Genomic DNA, 25,974 nt, shown 5'->3' with positions numbered 1-25,974 from the left:
GACTGACAAGTCAATCAATAGGCAACGGGCGATATTTATAGAATATCCCATCAAGAGTGGCTCATAAACAATTGAATTCATTTGCGGCCCCAAATGCGATTGCATTTGGCTGCCGAGAGAAAAAGAATTTTAACCCAATTTGAAGCAAGAAACCACGTTCCACGGCCGTCCGTCCCTTTTATATCTCCGTACGATATTGAAGCCAGTGGCGTGCGAAGGGGCTTGCCACGGATTTCGAAATGCAAATGTGAAAAGATAAAATATTATAGTTTGCCTGAACAGATGACTTAACTGATGGTTTAAAGTACCAATTGAAGTTTATAACTTCAATTTAAAGATCTGAGATCCCCTCTTTCCGCCATAAACTCCCTCGTACGCCTCTGTCTTCATCCGTATCTGTATCTGTGGCATTCCGCCTGGCACGGACTCCTCTGATATGGTCTATGGGATATGGGGCCCCCAACTATTATTAGCGGCACGCTCAACATGCAAACGTATAATGGATTCGTATATATTGTGTGTACGGTGTGTGCCTGCACATGTGGGCCACACAATGTCGGGGATATATGTGGGTATATATGGCCATGCCAGCCAGTCATCTAGCAGAACTCATTGCTCTGCAGGTGTTCAAATTTTCACATTTTTCGTCCAGCTCCACCAAATGTCCTTTTGTCCGGATCCAACGGTTGCCCCGAAAAAAAACACTGAGAAAAAAGTTATGTCTATTGTTTAATAAAAATAATATTAAATTTTTTTGGGCATATATAAACTTGTGTTTGCAAATTATTAGATAATCAGAATAATTCTTTAAACGCAAAAATAAACAAAAACAAGAGAAATACCAAGTTTGAGTAGGAATAATACTTAACTAACAAGATTTGTAGTATTTTCTTTAAATACACTTTATGGTAATATATTCACATCTAATTTTTCTACATGTACTTCTTCCGTTAGCCTACGAACCTCTGCATAACGGTACCTGCATAATTTACAGTTCTCGTTCGTATTTATAGTTGAATTATTGATTTTCATTTGTTAGATTTTTGAGAGTTGTTTCAAATTTTTTGTTGCTTCGTTTTTTTTATGAGGTTTTCCCTGGCTCCTCGGTTTTCCTTTTTCACATAGGTGAGCTGCGGTCAACGAGCTTTCCCGCATTTCCCCGCCGCACATGTGAGCGCTGGCTTTGAAGCTTTTGTGGCTTATCAGTTCTTTGTCACCGATGTCCAACTTCTGGCAAATAGTTTTCCCGGAAAGCTCGGCCACAGCTTTCGAACCCGTCTTTCTTTTCCATTTTCTATTTTCTTTATGGGCTCTTAAGCCGCTCCTTTGTCCTTTTGTCTTTATTTTGGCACTCACTTCACACGTCCTGCATATTTGCGATTTGTCTTGGATTTTATGACTTGTGATTTATTTTGACTCTTATTCAAGTTTTTCTTAGATATCCTGATGATTTCATTTCCGCATACGCAGTGTTGGCCATATCATTCATACGCACTGTTGAGTGGTTTTATTATGAAGCATAATGCTTTTTGTTAAAAAGAGCTGTGGATTATGTTTGATACTCTAGGGAGGTTTTAAATTATAGTTTCGCTTACAATTTTCTTGTTGTTCTATAGTATAATAAGTAAGTCCATTTGAAAACTGTTGATATGTTGAATTTTATGAAATAATGCTGATGCTTTAATCTATTAATTAAAGACTGGCTTATTTTTTTAAACAACTTTGCAATGGGTTCTAAAAATCTAGTTTTAAACATTTTTGTTTTTAATGAACTCCTTCTTTATATCCCTAATTCAATTCTTATTTTGTTCCCCTTGCAGATGTCAATTCAGAAGCTAAACGACACCACCAACTCGGGCTACGTGAGTTCCGAGGAGACGGACTCGCTGCTGGTGAGCAGCTCGAATCCCTCGAAGGGTGGCGGTCGGACGGCCCTGCTCCGCCAGGTGAAGAGCAGCTCCACGAATGGCCCGACCACGGGCGCATCCACATCCTCGTCGGGATCGGGGGGCGGGGGATCGGGATCGGGAACGGGAACGGGAACGGGAACCGGTTCCCAAGCGGGCTCCGCATCCGGTTCCGGAGCCGGGGCTTCCAAGCCGACGCTGATGCGGCAGGATCGCACTTCCACCTACCTGACGAGTCCGCAGCAATCGCAGCACGCGCGGATGGGATCCGAGGAGAGTATGCGCGGCGGCATCGGTGGCAGCGGAGCCACCGGGCATCCGGACGAGGATGTGGAGCAGGGACTGGTGCGCAGCAGCATAGTGCCTGACATCGAAGTACACGAAGAGGACCAAGAGCAACACAGCCAGGGAACAACGACAACAACGTCGACCAACAACAACAACCAACAACAACAGCAGCAGCTGCAGCAACAACCGACCATATCAATTATGAATTTAAGCCTAAAGCCCGACAGTCATAGCCACAGCTCCAGTCCGGGCAGCCATCCGAATCTGGGCACCTCGTCATATCAGAACCTGGCCTCGAGCATACCGCCCAGCGTGCCGAGTCGCTGCCGGGCGTGCCGCAACTGCAGTCGACGTGCTTCCACCACGCCCACCACGCTGATCGATCGCTCCGCCTCGCGAGACAGCGTCAAAAGTGCCTTCCAGCAGGGCAATCTCAGCGGCTCCATGGCCATCTGCATATCGAACTCGGCCCTGCCGCAGCAGCAGCAGCAGTATCACCTGCAGCAGCATCAGCAGCAGCACTATCAGCTGCAGCAGCAACACCACTTGTCGCAGCAGCAGCAGCAGCACTTGTCGCAGCAGCAACAGCAGCAGGTGCCGCCCGTTTTGATCACCTCCTCGCCCACGAATGGATCCAGGATAATACGGCAGAGCTCGCAGCCGGAGTCAAGCAGCACGGCGATTTGCTGCGGACCACATACCGCCTGCGTCGGCCACGCCCACTCGTACTCGCACACCGTGCCCAACGTTTCGCTGAAGCAACTGCGCGAGAGTTCCGGCGACGGCATCGCCGGCATTGCCGCCGACTCACTGCGCATCAACGGGGGAATGCGGCCCTTCAAGCAGGTGAGAATCAGCCGGCGGTCCCGGCAGCTTGCTCTAAATTAAAGCCCCCCACTCCCCCAAACACCCGACCGACCGTTTCCATCTCGTTTTTTATTGAGGGGAGCCGGCAAACCCACCACGCGCACTCGAAAAAAACCAGAAAGTCTTACTCGGATTTGATTTTTGTGTTAGTTGAGGATTTGATTTAAAGTCACATGCAATCGATTTACTAAATTTTCAATTAAAAATCCTTTAAGTGTAGCTTTTTCATTTTAAACTTTTTATGAAAATATTATAACTGACTGAAAAGCCCACACAGTTTTTAAATTTAAAGGGCCCTGCGTTTTTTTTCGAGTGCCCACAACGCTATAACTCCCTTGTACATAATTCATGTACATAAGCCATCTGCAATCGCCCAGCTCATAAATGTCCGAGTGAAAGCCACCCAGGAGTACCCTTAGCGCTCAATATATAATACATATATAGTACTCCAACTCTGAATATCCCTTCTCTCTGCATAAGTGCCATATATATATACCCGTAAATTATATGTTACGTAGCCACTATCGCACTCGATGTTCTGTGTTTATGAAAACAATTCCCAGATCTTTCCCAGATCGTTATTCTCAATATGTATTTGGGGTAATATTTTAAGGAAGAACATTTACTTAATAATAATTTCCGATAGTCAACAATTTATTAGGTTCAACCTGAAACAACAATGTTTTGTCCCGCAAGGTAGATTTTAGCATTTTTATTTCCCGTACGTCAACGATCGAATTATAGTCCACACTTTTGATGTCCCACTTATAGAACCTATAAAAAGTTCGCCTTATTACAATGGTAGTTCCTAGATGTTCATGTGGGTATATCGTACGCGAACTCACTGCCAATAACTCATCTCCATAAACACACGAACCCCCATAAACCCCTTCAAGATGTTTTTATGTTCAGTTCGGATTTCTTTATTTGTGCAATAGATGTTTTCTAATAATCATAAAACGCTGGCAATTTGTGATTTGCTTACTTTGTTGCTGCTTTTCTTTCGGTTTGTTTTCGTTGAATTTATTTCCTCGCCTCCCTTTTGGCCATTTAGCGTTTTTCGCGCGCTAAAATCCAATTAGTGAAAATCAATATTGCTCATACGCGGCGTTGGCTCAACAATTATTTTGTTCATTTGCCCGCTTGGCCACCTTCAATCGCATTTCGTTGCCCCCATACATATATATATATATATATTTATTTTTTTCCTCCGACTTGCTTTGGCATTACTTTCGGTGGGCATAATTAAAAATTTTGTTTACACGCCATTTGATCGAGGGGAATGGAAAATGGAAAATGGAAATGGGGCTTAGTAGGTGGGCCCCCAAGCGTTTACCATTTTAGCATTTAATGGATGAAATCCAACAAACGCAATTAAGACATTTCTTTCCTGCAGCCTGCAAATTGATTATTCATGTGGCAATTGAATTGTTAAGTGCTACGGAAAATACAATTTCTAGTCGCTCTATCTATATCTTTCATCTCGTCTTTATAATTAATATCAATTTGCGCCCGACGTGTCTGAACTTTGCAGTCCATAAATATCCGAAAAAAAAGAAGAAGAATTCATATATATAGATGAGGGGAATGGAAAAAATGATATTGCCTCTCCCTTCATGCCGGCAGTGACCTTACCATGATTGATGAATGTTTTCACTCTTTGACATTTGCCGTCGCGTTTTCCTATTTTCTCTTCCGAAGACCTCGGCTACCGCCCCTCATTTTCGTGTGTTTTTTTTTCGTGTATTTTTTCCAGTCTTTATAGATAATTGCGTTGGGTTCGCTGTCAGACACTTTCGGCAATAGTCAGGGGGATAAGAAGTAGTCCGAGTGGAGAATTGAAACGGTAAAACATTTATAGAAGCTTCGGGGCACACAAGCTTTCGTTTTCAAAAAACTAGCGGCAAAGATAGTAGTAATGGCGAATAAGTTGGGGGGGCAGGAGTCGCCTATACTTGAGGGCTCCCCAATGCAAATGGGCCAAAAGCTTTCAAGGCACATTTAACACGAATAAAAAAGACAACAAACAATTTGTATATGCTATTCCCCTGCGGTCACCATTTTACACTTAACCCCCTCGCTTTTTGAGAAAGCTCTAGAGGAGCTTTCGCTGCACGGGGTTAAGTGGCGAAAGCTCCAACGTATTTCAAGTTTTCAATTGTCTTCGGTTTTCCGCTTTCCATTTTCCGTTGGCTATATGTTGTTTTTATTGTTTAAAAGCTCTCTATTTAATTATGCAACATGCAATGAACTTTTCATCCATTCCACACTCTTTTCCATATAAATTAAACGCGACTGTCCCAAAGGATCACACGTGCCGAGAAAGTCTGTCATTACCTATCGAGCATATCCCTATCAAATAGGTCAACATTTAGTAGCATAACTAATTAGACATTCGACAGGATCCCGGCATTACTTTTCCTTTATATTTCCACATTGCTTATGTTTTATAACAACAATAACCATATATTATATATAGTATCTTTGCAATCGAATATCCTTTAGTACAGTGGCGAAAAAAATAATAGCACCACTCCAATACATTTTTTTCTGGGTAAAATAAAATTGTTTTCAGTGCTTGTTTATTTCAACATAACATTTTTTTGTAATCTTTAGTATTCTGTCTAACCAAAAAATGTATTACCATGATTTAAAACTCTGCCTATATATTTATTTTTAAATATTTTATTAAAAAAGCCCAAAAAATGGCGAAAAAAATAATAGCACCACTAACACATTTATTAGCAAATACCCCATATTTTGCTGAACAGCCTTAATACAAAGGAAGTGACAATAAGATTAGTCTATTATTTCAATATTTTGATCATAAAAAGTTTGACAATACCATTGAAATGGGCCGTGGAAAGCACTACACTGAGGAAAAGCGTGATATCACCCAAAAGTTTATAAAGGATGGAAAATCGTACAGGGAAGTTGGTCGATTGGTCGGATGTTCACATAAAATAATTAAGAATGCTCTAAACTATAACGAAAAACCTGAAAATCCTTGAAACATAAGGACGAAAGCGATCTATGACCCCCCTTCATGTCAATCGATTGATTTGTCAGAGCAAGAAGGATCCTTTCAAATCTGCTACTGAGCTTTAAATGGAGCTTAAAATAAATGCGACAGAGTAAACTGTGCTTACATATCTCAGGCAACATAATCTTAAAACCTGCAGCCCACGAAAGGTACCACTATTAAATGCCAGAAATGTATCTAAGCGAATAAAATTAGCCAAGGATCATGCAAATTGGTCACCCAAACACAGTAGGGGTATTTTATGGTCAGATGAGAGCGAGGTGGTTATGTTTGGTGGAAAAGGATCCAGATCGTATGTCAGACGTCCAAGGAACTCAGAAAACAAACCCCAGTACACCACAAAGGCCATAAAGACCATAAAGCATGGAGGGTGTAGTGTGATAGTATGGGCCTGCTTTTCGTATTACGGAGTAGGCCCGATACATTGGATCAAAAACATCATGGATCAGCATGTATACGTGGATATCATGGAGACGAGTAAGTTACCTTTGGCAGAGAATGAAATGCCGCTCGTGTGGGTCTTCCAAAAAGATAATGACCCAAAACATACCAGCAAGAAGGCAAATAAATAGTATGGGGACAACTCTGTGAACGTTATGGAGTGACCTCCGCAGTCTCCAGACCTTAATCCACTGGAGAATCTGTGGTCGGACATCAAGAAAGCAGTCGCTGCATCAAAATCAACATCCATTGGATCCCTTTGGGAAGTAATTAAGGAGTCCTGGACTCAATTCCCATAAAGCGATGCCAGGACCTAGTTGACTCCATGCCAAGACGCTGCACAGCTGTTATTTCCAATAAAGGATAGATCACAAAGTATTAAATGAAGAATATAACATAGATTTAATAGTTCAATACTGATATCTCATGATATTTGGTAGTTCCTATAATTTTAAAGCCATTTTTGAAAAGTGGTGCTATTATTTTTTTCGTTAAGTTTTATGAGTTTTAATAAAATTTCTTGAATTATTTAAAAACTAAAACAAAAATCAACTTTTGTTTTTAATTTATTGTTTCTTGGTTGCGATTCGATTCCAGAAAGGTATTGCATGTTTTGATAAAGCTAAAAATATAGGTAGGGTGACTATCCAAACATTGCTCGAGTAGGTGGTGCTATTATTTTTTTCGCAGCTGTATATAAAACTATTATCTAATGCCTTATCTAATATATCTTTGTAGTTTCGACTGTATACTTAAACAACCTTACTTAACTGTACTATATTTATAAACAGTGCGTTCTGTAAGGACAGAGGGGATATGATTAGTTCTTTTAAAACTATGAACTACTTTTAACAATTTAAACGATTTCTAATATGTATTTAACTAGTTAATATACTTAATAGTAATTAAAGAGATAACGCCCTACTATCTGTCACTTTCGCAACGCACTGTACTCGTAGGACTTTACGATCTGTGTCTGGTTTCTAGGTATTTCAATCGCTTCCATCCAGCCAGTTCCGGATCCTATGTCTAAATCCCCGCCCCAAAGAACCCATTGGAACTCCCACCCAAAAGTAGCTTAGCAACTAACTACAATATCTTTACAAATCTGTACTAATCGCTGTCGCATCAACTCTCGCAATCTCTTCAGGGCGTTCTTCTAATGCCTCGCACCTTGTCCGAAAGCCGAAAGTTGCGCCTTCGAAGGGCCTTCACCGAGGCCACTAACGAAACACTCCAATGCTCCAAAATGGTATTTAACAAAAAAAAAAAAAAAAACACTAAAACAATGCAAAAACCACAAAACAATTCCCATTTGCCAAAAATAACAATCTTGTTTTATGTGTACATAAATATTTAGAATGAACCAACGTAGTTCCAAAGTTCCAAAACCAAAAAAAAAAAAAAAAAAAAAATAAAACAAAAACCAAGTTCAATTCCAATGGCACCGCAATGACCTTCCCGCCCCCAGCGGTCAAGTAGCTTGTTATCGATAACATAAATGCATTATGCTGCAAAATGCTAAATGCCGCCGTGCAATCGGTTTGCGTTTGGCACTCGTTTCTTCCTAGTCTGCACTGCGTCAATGTCCATATTCAATCTTCCCTAGAAATCTCACCGAAATCCAGTAAAAAACAAAAAGAACCTATTTACAAAACTCAAAATACCCGTTTTCAAAAACCGTTTTGAGCATTTTGGCCGCTTTTGAAGTTTGAACTTCCGCATCCCATAATCTCGCATCCACTTCCAAATCCGCTTCAGCATCCCGTATGCCTTTGCATCCGTTTTTGAATGTAGATGAGTAGTTAATATATCACCCCTAATTAGTTTACGTATAACTATAAACGATGATTTATCGCTGCAGGTAAGATGTAGTTTCGATTCGCACTGAATGTCGTTGTTTGTGATGAACCCAAAATGCACCGATTAATTTTTTGAAGTACCTATGATATAAGAAGTGATTGGGGAAGAAACTAAAAATATAATAATATATACAATAAGTATTATTTCATAAATGAGTCATGAAATGTGGGATGGTATCTGTATCTTAAATATTTCCTAACGATAGATAGTTTTACATTTCTGCTTTGGGAAACCAATGAACCAAAGCCCCAGGGTATTCATATAGTTTATCATTTATTTTCCTGGGAAGACAGCAATTAAGCGCCGAGCGGAACCATTTAATATTTCCCCCAGTAAAAGCTGCAACATTTTCATTTCCATGACGTCGACGTGATCAGTTGTTTTCCGTTCCCCACCCTTCCCCTGGTTTTCCACGAGCGGATGTTTCTCTCATCGCTCTTCGAAATAGTTTCTCTCATTTGGGCCATCCACCTGCTGCTTTTTATCCACTTGGCTTCCACCTTCCAATTGGGATCCGATCCACATGATCTTAGCAAGCGTGCGGATCGAAGAAGTTGTTTTTTTTTTTTATAATCGGTAGTACCAAATAAAAAACCTATATTGTTTTATGGAAACTAAAGGAAAAGGTTTTTGGTTTGGGTTTAAAAATTTAGGAAGGTTGTCGTAAATTTTTTGTTTCTTTATCGGTTTAAAATAAGCCAAACACAAATTAATTCTGTTAAAATTCTAAAAATTATTTAATAACAAATTTAAATTTATAAATTGCTATTTTATATATCAATTTATCATATACTGAGTATAGCGAAGTCCATACCCAAACTCGGAGCACATTAATGTTCTCCTTGATTCTGCTAGATTGGCGGAACCAAATAGAAAAACCCGAATGCAGGAGCGCACCAGATTGGAATATAAATACAATTTTTTTCGGGGCAGCCCATTTGTGCGGCGTCGTCGGAAGGGATCGCTCTCGATTTCGCTCTTTGTCGCTCATTTTCCAGATCGGCTGCGGATCGTATCGCATCAGATCGGTCAATAATGGACGGGAATGGGTTGTGGAAATGCTGAATTGTGTCTGCATCCCCAATGCTGTTTACATTCTGGACAATTACGCAGTCGAAAGTCGAAACACTGTTGGCCAAAAATAATACCCAATTCAAATCAAAATCGAATCAAACTTCATCGGTTTTTCGCCTGTTGCGGTTCGTCGTGGGCTGTTTTGATTTTTTTTTGTCGTGAAGAAATCCTTTTTTTTTGTTGTGTATATGTTGACAAAGTGCCCTTGCTTGGGAAAGCATTCAGTGAACCAGGAAAATTGTGATATATTATGAATTCTAAGAAGAAAGCACAATGATTTATTGTTTAAAGATTGCGGTTTTGGCCTGTAACCGGCAAGATCTGAAAATCGCATTTTAAAATAAACAATGTACTTGTTTCCTTGAAAATCTTTTAATAATAATTAAAGCAACATGTTTGTGTGTAATTTTCCCGAAAACAACAACATTTGCCTTTAATTAAGAATACATAAACAATCAGATAACAAAGAAAACGATTCCAGTCTGGGGATATTTCTGGATCATTTAAAGGTTTTCCTAAAACAGCATACAAAGCCAAGTTATAAAAGCCTTACATTCGCGACTGCAAACAAATGTGGATCTTGAAATCATCTTACAAACTGAAACTATGAGAATTTCCTTAAAACAAAAGAGTGAAAGTTACCAATAAATTGAAATAAAGACTTTAAAGGAACACGAGATTATCTTTCTGGATCTTCGGGGATCCTAAACAACAACCGATTGGAGGAGCAGAGCATGTCGCCGGCCTTCTGCATGGATAACGACTGTAATCAGGGCGCTCTCTATCAGAAATGCCATGCCACGCCTCCTCGGCCGCAGTCGACGCCCACGCTCATGCCAATGGCCATAGCCATGCCCATGCCCATGGTTATGCCCACACCGGTGGTCGTGTCGACGTCATCAACCCCATCGGGCTCCCCGTCCGTCACGCCCTCACCCACGCCCTCGCGGTCGCCGTCGCTGACGCTGATGATGACGTCGTCACAACCGCCGCCACCGCCACCGCCGCCACCGCTGCCGCAAATGTCACAGCCGCTGAACGCGGCCGCCGCACTGATGACGCGAACGGGCAGCGTCGGTGGCGCCACGAGTGCCGCCCGCAGGAACTCCCTTTGGCTGGAAACGCTGCGCAACACACGCAAGCTGTCCTACGCCAACGAGCGGCCCATTTTGGTAAGCCTACACTGTACAAAAATATGCAGGATTTATTAACATTTGAAGTGAAAATAATTTTTAAATAGTGTTATGTATTTCCCTTTGATGGTACATTTCATAGTATTTGTCTTTAAGGATTTCAAAAAGATTATACAGGTTCCAAAAAGCGCGCTACATACTTTTAAAAAAGGACCATGGGTCGTATACGTTATATTTTCTGAAGAAATCACACATACGACACGTTAAATTGAGTTTAGTGTAATTAAATGTGTATGAAAACAACTGAATACAGTAATGTATTTGATGGTAAAAAAGTTTCCAAAAAGCGCGCTACTTAATTTTGAAAAATGAATATGTGTCGTATACGTTATATTCTCTGAAGAAATCGCGCATACGACACGTTGAGTTCAGTTTGGTGTAAATTCAACGAATCGTTTGTGTGATTTTTTTTTAATAAAAAAATAACGTATACGACGCGTTGAATTCAGTTTGGTGTACATTTAACGTGTCGTATGCGATTTTTTTTTTTTTTTTTAGAATATATAACGTATACGACACATATTCCTTTTTTTGAAATGTATACCATTAGTACATTTTGTGAATATTGTGTCACAATCTTGTATAAATATTTTTCAACGATTTTTTCCTGAGTGTTGCCAAGAAACTATGACGTATCTAGCTTATCTGCTGGCCATTTGTATGCCCATTTTCATTCGCCATTTCGTCGGCGGATTCCACGTGTCCGTTTTGCCTCAGAGCCCAAACTATAAAAATAAATAAATAGCCCGCGTTCCCTATTCGCTCTATCCCTTTCACTCACTTCGTCTGTCTCTTTCTGTCAGTCTCTGAGCGGTTCGAAGTTATTTTCAACCAAAGCATCTGCAGAACAAAACAAAAACAAATCGCAGACACACGATGGAACTCTTGGGGAAAATATTTCGGCAACGAAACTTTTGTACCCTGCAAAAAGTGGTAAAAGTTTTGGCAGAATTTTCTCCAAAGAGCAAATGGCAGTGGTTTTTTGAAAAGAAAAAAACAAATTTTAGCAGCGAATATACAGCCAATGGGAATTTAGAAAGTTTATTAAAGATTGCAGTTTTTAAAGAAATCTTGTGGTAAGGTTTTCGAGCACAAAAACTGTCAAGAATCTTAAAAACTTTAAAGTAGAAAACCGAAAATGTATACTGTATAAGATAAAATACCATGTTTGGGGTCTTCTATATCAATACTCTAATTATGAAATATATATTTAGACACTGTGTAGTGCCATAAAGAATGGCCAATTGAAAACACACTTATGGCGGAGATAAAGGCAGGATATTAAGTTGGAGGGTGGGGGCTATGAAAGCAATAACACAAAACAAATGTGGGAAAAAAGCACATTAACAAAGGCGGCTGACGAAGGGGGCGGAGCGGAACGGAAAGGGGGAGCCATCTATTTAGCAATTCCATCATCAGCATTTGAATACACATGAAAAAAATGGCCATAAAGACATAAAGTTCGCTCAAGTGTTCGGATCGTATCGCCCGATCCGTGCGTCTGTATCTATTGCTTTGATATATTGTTTACAAGCCAGGCGATTCAAATTCGAATCCGATTTAAATTTGGGTAACGATCGCATCATCATCATCAACATTATCGTTTTTAATGCGGGAATAGCTATAAAGTGGATTCAGGGCCACAATTTTTGGGTTCAAGACAGTCCATAAATTGGGTTACTACTTTATTTTGTGGGTTACATATGGGGCATTCATACTATATATATAGTACTCTCGATAGTACTTTGAAACACTGCCTTGTCGATTGAACGGCCAATTCCGGCGCATTTTAAACAATGCCAATCGCCGCGTAATTAATGGCATATGAGCAATGAAAGAACCAACCCTCGGGGAAAAACCTGGCCTCAGATCGTGGACATGAATTATCGATGACTGTGCGCTATACCATTTATACCGTTTATACCATATATCCCCCCCTATAGAGAGTATATATATATATATTATATCCTCTATTCCGGGCACTTTCTGTAAACGGGCGGAACAACACATGCGTGCATATTTAGATGATGATAAATATTATATGTATCATATATGTACATGCACTCCCAATGGGTATTACGGGGTGTCATCTAAAATATTTAAGGCATTTGCTTTGCGACTTTTGGCTTCCCGCCCATATGTCTGCATTTTGGAGGACCTTCCATCGACCAAGTCCACTATCTCTCTGTGTGTTTGTGTTTGTGTTGTGTGTGTGTGTGTGTGTGTTATTGGGTTTACTTTCAAAGTGCGGAGAGCCAGTCGACTGTGAAAAATGCTGGCCAGGTGGCCTCAATAGTCCAATAACTTATTGCCTCGGCATTATGCGGCGAAAAATAGTCGAGGAACTATTTAAAATTTCATGATAATAGTCTTCGACCGCGACTGCAGTTTTTCGCTCCGTTCCCCGTCCGCCTTTCCTATATATTATATATACTATATCCGCTTAGATGGATGTGCCCGTCCGTATATCTTCGCAAGTGCATTCAGGCTGTTTGCCCAAGTGTCCATCAATAAAATATGACAAGAGGCACTTTCAGCGGACTGTCCCCGAACCGTAAACCCCAAACCGTAGACCGCTCCGAATGGATGGGTCCGAAATCGCCGACGTCTAAAGGTCGCTCCGTGCCCAGTCCACTTGTTCAGCTGTTCTGAGTCATTTGCCAAGGCGCAGTCGCCTCGCCAGATGTCCGCCTTTGAGGGCACACACCTGGTGGTCGGGTGCAGTGCCTATGGCGACCGCTTCGATCCATGACTCACCTGCCAGGCGATCTTGACCACCTTTTGGGCGTGTTTTTGGTGACCCAAAGCTATACTTATGATACAGGACCAATCACTTCCCTAATTTGAAATGGCATACCAATAAACGTTTTTGTGTGAATTCTTCAACAAACTTTTCATTTTTTTTTAAGAATTTTCGAAACAGCTCATAACATTACCAAATTTCATCCGATTTTAAAGCGGATAATGAAAATTAGAAAATATGCAAAAAATAGTTTCTTTGATTTCTGACCCATTTGGCTGTAAACCTATTATCCAGTAACACATGGTTGCGGGAAATTACCCCATAAAGTTGTCAACTTGTTGAACATGTTGCAATTATTTATAGAAACTTCCACTGGGAAGTCTTACAAAATTTTGCAACCTCATTGAAAACCAGAGGAATCCCTCGAAGTTTTTCTACTGTTGAAAATGTTAATTAAAATAACTTTAAAAAGGGTTGAACCTATAAAAGCAATATGGTATCACAAAAACACTGAAACCTTTTAGATTTAGTAGCCCATTTTGAAAACCTCTTGACTGGCTAATCCGATTTTTGCAAGTCAGCTTGTGGTCAAAGTCGTATTTATGGGACTTGGCCGGCGGTGGAGATGGACTCTGTATCTTGGCCGACGGCAAGCCCAGTACCAAATAACCAAATAACCCATACCAGTGGCAATACCCACGTTGGAAAATAAGAAAGTGGGCGGCGGGAGGTGCCGGAATGGCAAATGGCTGACAAATGCATAAAGTTTTCATTTCAATGAATTATTCAAAATCCGACATGACAACATTTTGACTATCTGTCGTTTGCGTTGACATTTCCATTTGATATCTGGGTCGACGATTGTGCAAAAAGGGGGCGGTATTGTCATTTCTGGGGTGGTCTGGGGGGTCCGGGGCTTCGGAGACATGTGGATTTAGGTGCGATGTCCTATGTGCACGCTTAATGTCAAGTGATGGACACTCGAGACAATGGCAATGGTGGTGCTGCACAAAATGCATTAATTTATTTAAATGAGTGGTACTTTAATAAGGCTTTTGTAGTGCCATATGGATGAAGTGGCTGGGTGGCCGAGATTTCCAGGTAAGGGATTCCAAGTTCAAGTTGTTGATTGTTTGCGTTCGCAGGCAAAGCTGCTTAATTGCACTGTGAGAAAACTAGCCAGTTCACATGCCGATGATATTTTAAAACATTCTCTTCTATAATGTTTACTTACATTTTTGTACAATTGATTTCGTACGTTTGTTAAATATAAATATAAATCGTTTGGGGAATATAAAATGATACGTCGTATATTTGGATTCCATTACCATTTATATCTCTGAAATAAATCAACAAATCAAAGAGAATTTCGCACACCACCTGGTTTACTAATTAGATGGGATAAGCAGTGGCATTGAAATTGAGTGTGAATGCAATATGTTTTGAATTGCTCGGTGGCTCAAGTGATGCCTTATGGTTCCCAGATGCGGAATTAAAGGCTTAAAGTGCGGCCAGAACGAATGGCCAAGTGGCTGAAACGCGAGGATGCGTTGCTATAGCCCCGACTTCGGTTGCTAGGCCAATTCATTTGTCAGTTCATCAGCGCCAAAGAATGCATCAGCGTATCGGTAAGAGCGTTATTTAAGTGTGTGCCAGTGCGGCCGTATCTGTGTGATGTATGCGTGTGCTGGTGCGCTGGTGTCATACAATCAAATCCCACTATAAAGAACAATGGAACTTCCTAAGAGTGGGTTAAGCTTTCATTTATAGATAAGCGTTTAAAGCAAACAAAGCTTAGGTACTAATAACGTTCAGGCAAAAGTAAAGTAATCTAAAGAAGCTTAAATTGTTATTTGGAGTGGCTTTTATAGGGTGTGAATATTTTCTAAGAACTCCCAGGCTTCACTGTATATCCTTTGCATGCACAAAATATAGCTGAACAACGTGACTATAGTCGAATACGACTGGGGCAGCGGCAATTGCCGATGACAATGAAATCGCGTAGCTGGAACTTTGAATTGAGCATCCATTTGGGACTGCTTGGATGTTGGGGGAGTACCGGGGTACCGCGGTACGAATGGGGGGGATAAGATGGACGTGGGTGGGGGAGTGGGACAGGCCGCCAAGACCATCACCTTACGCAAATCGGAGTTTCCCAATGCGCAGGACCGACCGAAGGCCACGGACAAAGCCGCTCTCTCTCTTTCTCGCTCTGACTCTCTCCCACTGGCGCCCGCCGAAGGGGATATTCGGGGGCTAGGATTCGCTTTATAAATAGTGAACAAGCTGCTGCATTAATAATGAAACCCGATATCCTTTTTAATTCTTCTTAAGTTGTTCTGCTGCAATATTTAAAATTTTTTCAGCTCTTTAAAATTGAAGTTTGCTACGATTATAATACTCGAATCCCTTCCTTGAGTTCCAGGAATTCCCCTTTTGTGAACGCCACTGTCTCTTTAACCGCTTCCTCTCTCTTTTTGATTTCTAAAATGTAATTTTGAACGCCCGAAAAGGAGTATCTCTTGAAGTGTGTCTGTGTGTAACCGCAAAAGGATTAACTTGTAAAGTTCAATTTTGATTTTCGTATCGCGTGCCAGTCGACCATTATGCTAGTCCAAAGAAATAAAGAAAAAATTCAAAGCCGTAGCCAAAGCTCAAAGTTGAAAGCAGAAGAAGCAGTGGCAGCTTCTTCTTTTGGAATCTATTTCTCTTCCTCTGCTGCAGTCGCAGTCGACGTCGCTGCTTCTCCTTTGAGTGCGAGTGTGTGGGTGTGTAGATGTGCTACTCCTGCTGCTTTGTGCGTGTATTCGTGGGTGCGTGCAAGCGAGATGGCGATAGCACACCGTAAGGACAAACAGAGACGGAGAGAGCGAAAGGCAAAAACAAAGTTGAGTGGATTGGAAATCAGTCAAAGAGAGAGTGAGAAAGAAACAGAGAGAGTGATAGGCGAGGCAGCGCCGACTCTCTCTCCGACTTTCTCCGACTCTCTCTTTTACCTTAGATTTTTGGAGCTCCTTTCGCGTGTCGCCAAATTAAACACACACATGACAATGCCAATTCATTATGACCGAAAAAGCGAAATTGCAATTGCAACCGCTGCCAAAGCAGCGCTGCGGTCGCCGGCAGCGACAGCGACTGCGGCAGCGACAGCTGATAAAGACAGTTTGACAGGCAAATCTGGGTCTCAGAACGAAGAAGAAAACGGGCAGCACCCACATACTCAAACCAACACCCACACCCCTTTGCGCGCTGCTCACTTTTTTTAAAGGTACAGGAGGACCTCCCAAAGATTAATTTTCTGTCCAAAAAATTAAATGCAGAATGTCAAAAGTGTAGTGGAAAAGATAGCGATGAAAAGGAAACATGATTTTTTACCTACATTACTAGAATTGTTAAGTAAAAACTACTTAATATCGCATTAGATAATGTTTTCCAAATAAGTATGCTATGATTTTTATACTTGCCACGAGTAAAGGTGTATAGAAATTTGGTTGCAATTTTATTTTTAAATATATTTCGAACATTGTCAATTCTTTGGCAAACCTGTTTATTTTGATCCCAAATATTACACCATTTGCTTGTATTGTGATCATAAATCGAATATTTATTTATATTTCAATACTAGCAAAAATCAACAATGGAACTGAACTTTGCCTTTATTGCCAGCTGACGTTTGTATTAGTTTTTTTTTAAAAGAAGTTTAATAGAGGTTTTGAAATTGAAAACTAAATTGAAATTTTATTTTATCATAGCTTGGAATGATAGTCATTTTCAAGGATGTACTGTATTTCTGTGACTATTTATCAACCGTGGCTTGGTAACGGGATCTGAAAGCGAAGAGATCGGGTTTTCTGCTTTCTGGTCTCGAGTTCTCTCTTCGCTCTCCGGTCTCCTTCTCGTAACGGTAAAAATTGTGGTCGAGTTAATTCAAACTTTGGTAGTCGTTTCTCTCGCTGCCGGCGCCTCTGCTCGCGGCGACTGCGACGCTGGCCGCTGGCGTCCTCGCCGCTTTTGAAGATTCCGTTTCGTTTCGTTTCATTTTCAGTTCTCGGTCGGTTTCTGTTTCAGTCTGTATTGTGTTTACACCCATGGCTGACGTAGCGAGCGCAGAAGAGCTAAAACCTTCGAAAGCGAAAAATAATAATAAAATAATAGCACACATAAAAATATAATACCTATTAATATATAACAGATGAAACGAAAAACAGCAACAACAACAAAAGCATGAACAGCTGCAAGCACATTAACAAATAAAAAAAAACATAATAGCCACAGGAACAACAATTACAACAACTGTTATCGTTACAGTTACCGTTACACTTACAATTACGTTTACGAGTCCCGTTTTTTTTACAGTGCGTGAGTGTATGTGAAATTGTTATTATTAACAACAACAACGGCAACAACAGAAGTAGAAAAGAAATTGCGTTACTTTTCTTTTAACCGGATTCCGGTACTTACACACACACACATACACGTACACAAACACAGGCAGACACACACAGAACCCTACCCCACACACAGCAGCGAACAAACATTGAAAATGTAAGACGAAACAATGCGATAACGGGATAACTAACAAACAAACCAAAGTCTAAGAGGACGGGGAAGAGGAAGACGAACAAGAAGACAACAACAAGCGAATTAAGGTGAATAATATACACTATTTAGTAGGAAATATTAGAGATATCAAAAAACAGAAAAAGGAACAAAACAAATAATATCGCAGTCGCGAAAGTAACGGGAGTAACTTTGCCAACGCCTCTGCCGGCGTAGCATCGCCTCGGGCCAGAAAGAAAGTAAAAAGAAAGTAAAAGGAAATAAAAACGAAAACAGCCAAGGAAGGCATACACATAAAAGACTCATAAAGCAGAAGAAAGCAATCGACACAAAAAAAAAACCAAAAAAAAAAAAAAACAGAACTGGGAAACCCCTGGACAAAGGCGAAAGTAATATATCACAATATTTCCCATCCATAGATAAATATCGCGCCATAGTCTCCATAAAGATGTCGGGCAAAGAATTGGGCAAAGAGAAGGCAGTGAGAGGGAAGCCGGAACAAAGAAAGTTATTATCTAGTTTATTTCTATTTAGGGCTTTCGGAAGACAAGAGTATCGTTTTTCTTGTGAAGGAAGGTTCAGTTTAGGGCTCTCCTTTTTAAATGATTTTTCGTTAATTACTTCTTAAAAATAAACACAAAGGAAATACTAACAATGGTTTTTTTAAGACTTAAAACCTTAAAAGGAATCAGTCTGTCTATAATATTTATGACTCCATTAACCACGAACCATGCGAAAAACTTAAAAATATCACTAGACGATATTGAAAACCCTCTCAAAAAAGTATGGAGAGCTCTTAACTTTGCGGTTATGGAAAACGTAGCATATTTCTTAGCGCCCGCAACTCGGTCAAAAAAAGTACGAAAATAATCAGAAAAAGAGGAAAAACTTTGAACCGAATCGGTCGAAGAGTAGGCAAAATTTATGATTTTCCCGCATATGTGCGTGGACGAAAAGATACACACATATAAATTGATATATACATATAGATGTGTATTGCAATATGTGAGTAATGGAAGGGCGCAAGAGAAAGAAGCTCAAAGAGTGATTCAAACTTTTTTGGTTCAACCATAAACTTTTTTGCGCCTTGAATATTTTATGAAAAGCAGATGAAGTACACAAGTTGGAGTAAAGTCCATCATTAAGCGACCAATATATATTGGGCTATATAAAACAACGAAAAACATCTCGTGTAAATTTCAAAGTAAAAGTAAGAGAGATAATATTAATATAATTACAGTCTCCGGAGGGGCGGGGAAAAAGGCGCTCGCTGTCATATCTCTTCAGCATTCCGGCTAAGAGTTACGACACTTTTTGGCCATACTTTCCCTCTGCCCGCCTTTCCTCCACTCGGAATTTTGCCATCGCCCCGTGGATGTTTTTTTTTCGGTCCTTCTGCTACACTTTAGGTTAAGTTATCCTAGTCATAGCCCTTGGAGACTGGCTCAAGTCAACCCATTTAACCGGCAGCACATGGCCCTGTCGTACCTGGTTTCCCCGCCATCTAACTGCTTTATTTTCCCTGCTTTTCTCTCTCGGCTTTCTCATGGCTTTTCTTCCATTCTCCTCTTGTTTTCCTCCTGGCTTTTATGACAGTTTCTGTTGCTATTTTCGATGGTGTAGGAATTCCAAGCCGGTTGCATTAAGTTTCAGTTCCGGCTTGTTGATTGACATTTCCTCTGCTCAGTCTCTCCCTTCTCCATTCTTGGTTTTTCTGTTATTTTTTTTTTTGGGACTTTGTCACATACCTCCGTCTGTCCGCGTGTGTGTGGGTGTGTGTGTGCGTGCGCTTGTGTTAGCCTTATCCTTTAGCCGGCTGACAGTTTTGGCCAATAACAGGGAGAAGGCAAAAAAATGAAATGGCATTTTTTCGTGTGGCAATGGCCATGGCAATGGCAATCTTATGCAACTCGCTTCGTTTGATAAACCGCAAGTGGCACTGTGTGTGGGTGGCGCTGGGTGGCCAGGAGCTTGTTATGTAAGCCCGTGGATGTAACAACAATGGCCAAGATAAGAGCATCGAAGCGCCAAGCAAACGAAATGAGCAGCGAAACGTGAAAAACTCCAAATAATCTACAATAAAACAAGGGGGGAAACCAAAAGACAAAAAAAAAAAACGAGGGGGATAAAAAGAGAAAAAAAAGGAAAAAATAAATGGCAACGGGGCGAATGGTGAATGTTGAATGGTGGATGTTGCTCATTGCGTATACGTCATGTTGCCAGCGCTCGGCTTGGCTGCTTGCTGTTATTGTTGTTACTGTTATTATTAGGCAGGAGTGGCCAAGTGGGCGGCTGGCTCTCGAAAGATAACGCATACGCCGCATGGGTCCACGTTCGCCGCCGCTTTAAAAGATGCAAATCCCAATGAGGCCCACAGGCTGCAAACAATTCTGAATTATTAAGTTACTCAATCAGGCTTGGCCCTAAGACCTTAAACTCACTTGAAATGGGATTTGGCCGAGGGTTTACGTACGTCTCCGTTGTTGGTTGGATTATACATCTCTTGCGGGTTCGGCGGACGGAGCTTCTCGCAATTGAAGGTGGAAAATAACGAAATGCAGGAAAAAAAGAATTTCAATTAACAAATTCGCCCTTCGAATATTCGTATCATGGGCGCACGCATACACAAATCTCCAGCAAAGTTCCGGGTTGTGGAAAATTTCTTTAAGGGATTAAATTTCCATGCCTCAGCACCCTCGAACGGCTCTTACACCGAAAGAATATGTTGCTATTTGTGGCTTAACTTTATGTTCAACAAACTTATAAGCAATTTTGTATTACATCTTCTCCGTTTGTTCTACACTGCTTTGCGTATGAAAATTAGTTACACTGTCTAAAGGATTTCGCAGGCAAAACAATGTTGTTTCCTGCAGTGTATATACACACACACACATAAACGTGGAGGGACACGTGCCCGAGATGGATGCCTGCTCTGTTTTGCCAGCTCTTTTCCCCAACCGCCAGTTAAATGTTTTTTGATATTCCCAGCCTTATTACACACTCACCTGTCCACGTGTGTGAACCGAAAGTTTTGTTTTTGTTTTCGCACTGAGCAATGGGAGCAGCACGTGGCCATGACCGTCATGTTCGACTGTCCTGGAAAAAAATCAAAAAAAAGAGAAGAAAGCACACACACACACACATACAGAATGGCTAAAAAAATCAACAGCAAATTGAAGTTCAATTCCAATAGAATCGAGTGAAATCAAGTCGAACCTGCTTGCATATGTATATATAGTTGGTCGTTTGTCATTATGGCGGAAGCAAATCATTGTAAATGAAACCAAATTGGTCGTCCCTTCGTCGTCCTTTTGCCCCATTTAATGCCGCCTGCTATTTGCATTTCAGAATTTCCCTCTAGATAATTGAGCGAGCATGCGACCCTAACTGGGTCTAACCTTCAGTTAGCTAGCTAGCCAGCTAGCCCAACTAGCTCTGTTAGCCCTTCTGCTAGCCCCTCTGCTAGCCTGAACAGTCAATAGTCTAACTCCGACAGCCCTTGGACCTTAGACCTAAGCGGCGCCATTTCCACATTTCTACATTTCCACACCCGCGCCGCTTTTCCTTTGCGGCTCATCCAAAAGTGAAAACATTCGAGTCAAGGCCAGTCGAATGGCTCTGTCTATTTGGTATCGTTTGTTTATTAATTATTTGGTTAGGCTTTAACCCGCCCCCGTTTTATACACTCAGCGCAAATATTTAATACGGAATTTTTAAGTTGTTAGGGAAGAAAACAGGAAAAAAGAAAAACTGGAAAACATGAAAATCAAATTCAGAATAGTGAATTGAACAATCAAATATGTGCATAAAACGATTAAATGTAAAATCCTATTAATTAGTAGTTAATTTCATATTTTATTTTTACCTTTTTTTTTGTATTTGAAAATAGTCATTGTTTTGCGACTTAATTAGAAATAAATTGAATGACTTTTCTTTTATAGTTTTTGGCTTTAACCCACCATGTCCCCTTTTTAGTGGCCCCCGCCCATTTTGGCCCATGTTTACCTTTTGGCTCAGCAAATATTTGAGTATTTGCCGTCTTCCACTATTTGCTTTTGTGACTTTTGTATTTTTAATATGTTCCACTGCCAGTCGTTCCATTATGCAGTCGCTAAGTGTGTCAACTTTGGCGCACAAGACGAAAGTAAATAATTTTCAATTCCTCAACAAATTCTATTATTTTTTCGTGGCTCTTTTACCCACTGCTCGAGTCACCTTAACGATTCTTGCGTTTGTCTTTTCGCATTTCAATGGACGGTATAGTAAGTGTGTGTGTGTGTGTGTGCGGTAACAATAGGGTTAGATATATTGATTTTCGATCATAGGAACCTGCAACATGCAAAGTCCGACCAACACCTCGCCCATTGTATAGGTGTGTGTATAGGGGTATATATATATTGATATCTTTATATATGTATATAGACATCGGCCCAGCGACACGCCCCGCCCATTGACATTAGCCACATTCGAGTCTCCTTGGAGGGCGCTGCTCGAAGACGGCTCCCTGTCATTGTCGAGTTATCGTTATTATATTAAATGAATGCGCCGCTTTGGCACGCTTCAGCCTCTGAATCAGAATCAGAATCATCCTCAACCTCTTCCCCATTCTCCTCAGTGGCTCTTCGCCTCGGTGCACCCGATTTGCCACGCCCCCTGATTAGGGCTTGTTATATATGCGAGTCGGCGGTTCCGGCAATCAATCTTCGCCAGCTGATCTAAAGAATAGCGAACGGGGGGCTTGGAATTCGCCGGGCCAAATGGCACCGATTTGATTAGCGATGAAAGACCAACTACAAACTAACCGCAGAGTCACTCCTCCAGCAAAATGAAAAAAGATGGGAATAAGTAAGCCCCAACTGACCAAATTGTGCACTCAGGGTGAACTAATTGTGTAATTCAAAGTTTTCAGGTCCCAAATACACAACACACATACAAGGGCACTGGCAAAAATGAATAATTTTACGTCTTCCTCAAGCTTTACATTTTTAATAATATGTATTTAACAAGTATGAGATGTATTCATAATATTTTTTAAAACAGAACAGGATTTTCATAGATTAGATTCCTTTCTATGATTTAAAACTAAATATAAACTCTTTTAATTTGTATGATGTATGTAAGATAGGTTCTTATATTATGTTATAAAACAATTTTTACTTGGAGTTGGGAACCTTTTCTCTCAGTGCTTGAATTTTTTCTTAAGGGTGCGCTACAAGGCAGGGCAAAAATATTACTTATCCGCCTAATTAAGCTCCAACAAAGCGAACACTTCATTATATATTTCCTGCACTCGGCAAGCAGTGCGACAGAGAGGCAGAGATTTCCGGGGAGGAAAAGGGGAGGGAAAGGGAAAGGGAAAGGGAAGGGGGAGTGGACTTTCCCTGGCGGGGAGAAGAAAACGTAACCTTAATGTAATGTGAATTACGCTAAATTTATTAGGCAACAATGAGTGAGCAGGAACGGAAACTAAGGCAAACCGAATAACGGGAAGGGGGTGAAGAGGAAACCCACACACACATACACCCTACACACACATACACCCTGCACACACAAACAAACGCATATGGCTGAGGCTGGGCCTCTAATCGTTATCGTTAACTCCAACTTCAGGACCTCTTCACCCTGGATTTTCTAATTTCGTCGCCTGCTTCGACTGTATTTTCTCTCCTAGTTTCCTAGTTTCGGTTTCCCTTTGGCTCTCGCTTCGTTTTTGCGTGCTGGTCGCGTTTTGTATAGGAAACTCGATAATTTCCACCAATTTCCTTTCACTGCACATGTATGTGTACGCGGGGTGCGTGTATGTGTGTATGTGTGTATGTGTGTTGGGCCTGTTAGCTGGCAAAGTATGCGTGTCCATGCGAAGCTCATAAACTGTGTGTCGGCAATGAGTATGTTAATTTGGTTAAAGGTGAGAACGCAGGTGAGAAATAATTTCGGGGCGTGGCATCGGCTAAATGCCAATGCCAACATCTCTTTTGTGTGCGTGATCGGCGATGGAATAATAAAAAAAAATTAAAGTGGGGGACAGATAAATTTTCGGGGGAAATGGGGTTGCTAACCCCCAATCGAAATTACTTACTCAAGTACTTGGAAACAAAAGTTTGCCGCAAAAAGGGGGAAAATTGCCCCAACCAAATTGCACTTTTGCAGCAAACTTTTTAACCCGTTTATTTAGCTATTTGTAAAGTTTGCTTACTTATACGTCTATTTGTCAGGAACATAAAATCGCAAAACAAGTTATTTGCATTAAAAATAAGAGATTCCTAAAGTAAGAAAGACTTTTGTTTAACAGCAAATATCCAAAAACAAATGAGTACATTTTTTCGTCCCTTAAAATTGTTAACATTGATTTGCTCCTTGACTAATTTTTTCAAGTGGCCACTTGAAAGGATTGTGTGGATTTAGAAATTTGATTATGCTTGTATAAGCACATAAATTCTCCATTTTTCACGAATTTAATTGAATCCCACAAGAGGCGAACAATTTGTTTGTTTTCGCTATTGTTGAAATGCCATCAGCGTTTTAGTTTCATAGGTTATTCTATTCATAACATTCCGCCTTTGGAATTCCGTGTTAATTGAAATTCTCCCCCATTTCATTCCGCAGTGGTTTTTTATTTCACTCCGCAAATTCGGAAAATGCGTTTATTTTATGCTCGCTGTTCTCTCAATTGTAAGTTTCCCGAAAAGCGTATTTTCCTGCTCTCGAAAAGTTGCTACATTTTCAATTCAAACGACTTCCTTCAAAATCATTTATTTAATCTGCTGTTCGGTTTTTATTCTTTCTTAGGGGTTTTCCGCTTCCCGCTTCGCTTTTCAACTTAATTAAGAAATCCAATTAACATCATTGACATTAGATGTCCTGGAATATGCGCAATTTGTTTTGTTTTTATACGTATATAGATGTATGTATTGTTTTTTTTTCGTTTTTTTTTCGTTGCTGTTTTCATGAGCACATGGCAGCCGAAAAACAGACAAACACACTCACGCATCTGCCGAAAAATAGATTTTCCTTTTTCTTTTTGCATATATGTATGTGTGCGTGTGAGAGTGTGTGTGTGGGGTGGGGTGGGGTAAAGAACCTCGCTGGCCACCACCCGAAATCCACACCCTTTGCTGACAAGTAGGCGTTGATGTTGATGTTGACGTTGGTCTCGTGTGTGTACCTCCTTCCCTCCCTTCCTCTTTGGCACGTTGCGTGTGTCCCTAAGTTGTGCGTGTGTGCGGCCGTTTTCCAGGGGGGGTGCCCCAAAAAGTGGGCGGCAATGGGTGAAAGTGAGCGGAAGTGGGAGAAAGTGGGTGGCCAGCACGCAACAAACAAATGATAACAAACAATTGCGGCAACGACATTCGGATACTCGGTGTCTCCTTTCCCCCTCCTTTCTCCTCCTCTCCTCTCTCCTCTCTTCTCCCTTCTCCTTTGGAGTTCTCCATTTGTCTTTCCCTGATTTTGGTTGGGAATGTCGGGCAAATGCTGATTGTAAAGGCTGGGCTGGGAATCGTGTTTTGAGTCGTGTTTACTGCCATGAATTAGGAAATGTCCTTGAAGGGGCTTAAGGAATTTCGAGTGTCTCTCAGTTGTGGCTTACAATTCAGATACAGTTTCACCCAGAGTCTGGTTTTAAAATATTAAACAAGGCGACACGAGCTTGGCATTACCAGATAACTTGATTTAGGTCATTGTCAATTATATTTATCGCATTTACCAAAACTACCCTGAAAAGTATGCTACATTTTCTCGTTTGTTGCTCTTTGAGGTGAAGATTATTTGGGAATCGAAAACCTAAGGGCAATAAACCCATACAAATATCTTTTGTCATTTGATTAATAGCTCTCTATTTGTACAAATTCAACCAAGTGCCAACCAAACCAATCGAAGGAAAACAAAACGCTTGCACTCCGATTTGTCGTTTCACTCAATTATGATAACACTAACCGGGGTCAAAGGTTAGTCCAACCACGTCCACGAATCTGTCAAATTATCCACATGATCGTC

The 25,974-nt window shown here is 40.8% G+C and overlaps 1 protein-coding gene across 18 annotated transcripts in view; it reads left to right on the top strand.

The window, feature by feature from the left end:
* Nucleotides 1-25,974, top strand: part of LOC108095295 (small conductance calcium-activated potassium channel protein) — a 59,040-nt gene that overhangs the window by 10,401 nt on the left and 22,665 nt on the right. For 12 of the 18 annotated variants that reach the window (XR_001771642.1, XM_017196350.1, XM_017196349.1 and 9 more), the window contains exons 3-4: nucleotides 1,821-3,041; nucleotides 7,697-7,798. Coding sequence is in view for 16 of the 18 variants with exons in the window: in XM_017196350.1 (XP_017051839.1) it covers nucleotides 1,821-3,041; nucleotides 7,697-7,798 (1,323 nt within the window). In the remaining 2 variants the exon portion in view is untranslated. Of the gene's footprint in view, nucleotides 1-1,820; nucleotides 3,042-7,696; nucleotides 7,799-9,359; nucleotides 10,656-17,476; nucleotides 18,069-25,974 lie in introns of those variants that run through there. The other 6 variants (XM_017196346.2, XM_017196345.2, XM_017196344.2 and 3 more) reach the window with 4 other exon arrangements.

The sequence above is a fragment of the Drosophila ficusphila genome, unplaced genomic scaffold (genome assembly GCF_018152265.1).
Source record: "Drosophila ficusphila isolate 14025-0441.05 unplaced genomic scaffold, ASM1815226v1 contig_198, whole genome shotgun sequence".
In the NCBI taxonomy this organism is placed as follows: Eukaryota; Metazoa; Arthropoda; class Insecta; order Diptera; family Drosophilidae; genus Drosophila; species Drosophila ficusphila.
The sequence above is the reverse complement of the archived record's forward strand: the minus strand, read 5'-3'. Positions and strand labels throughout refer to the sequence as shown.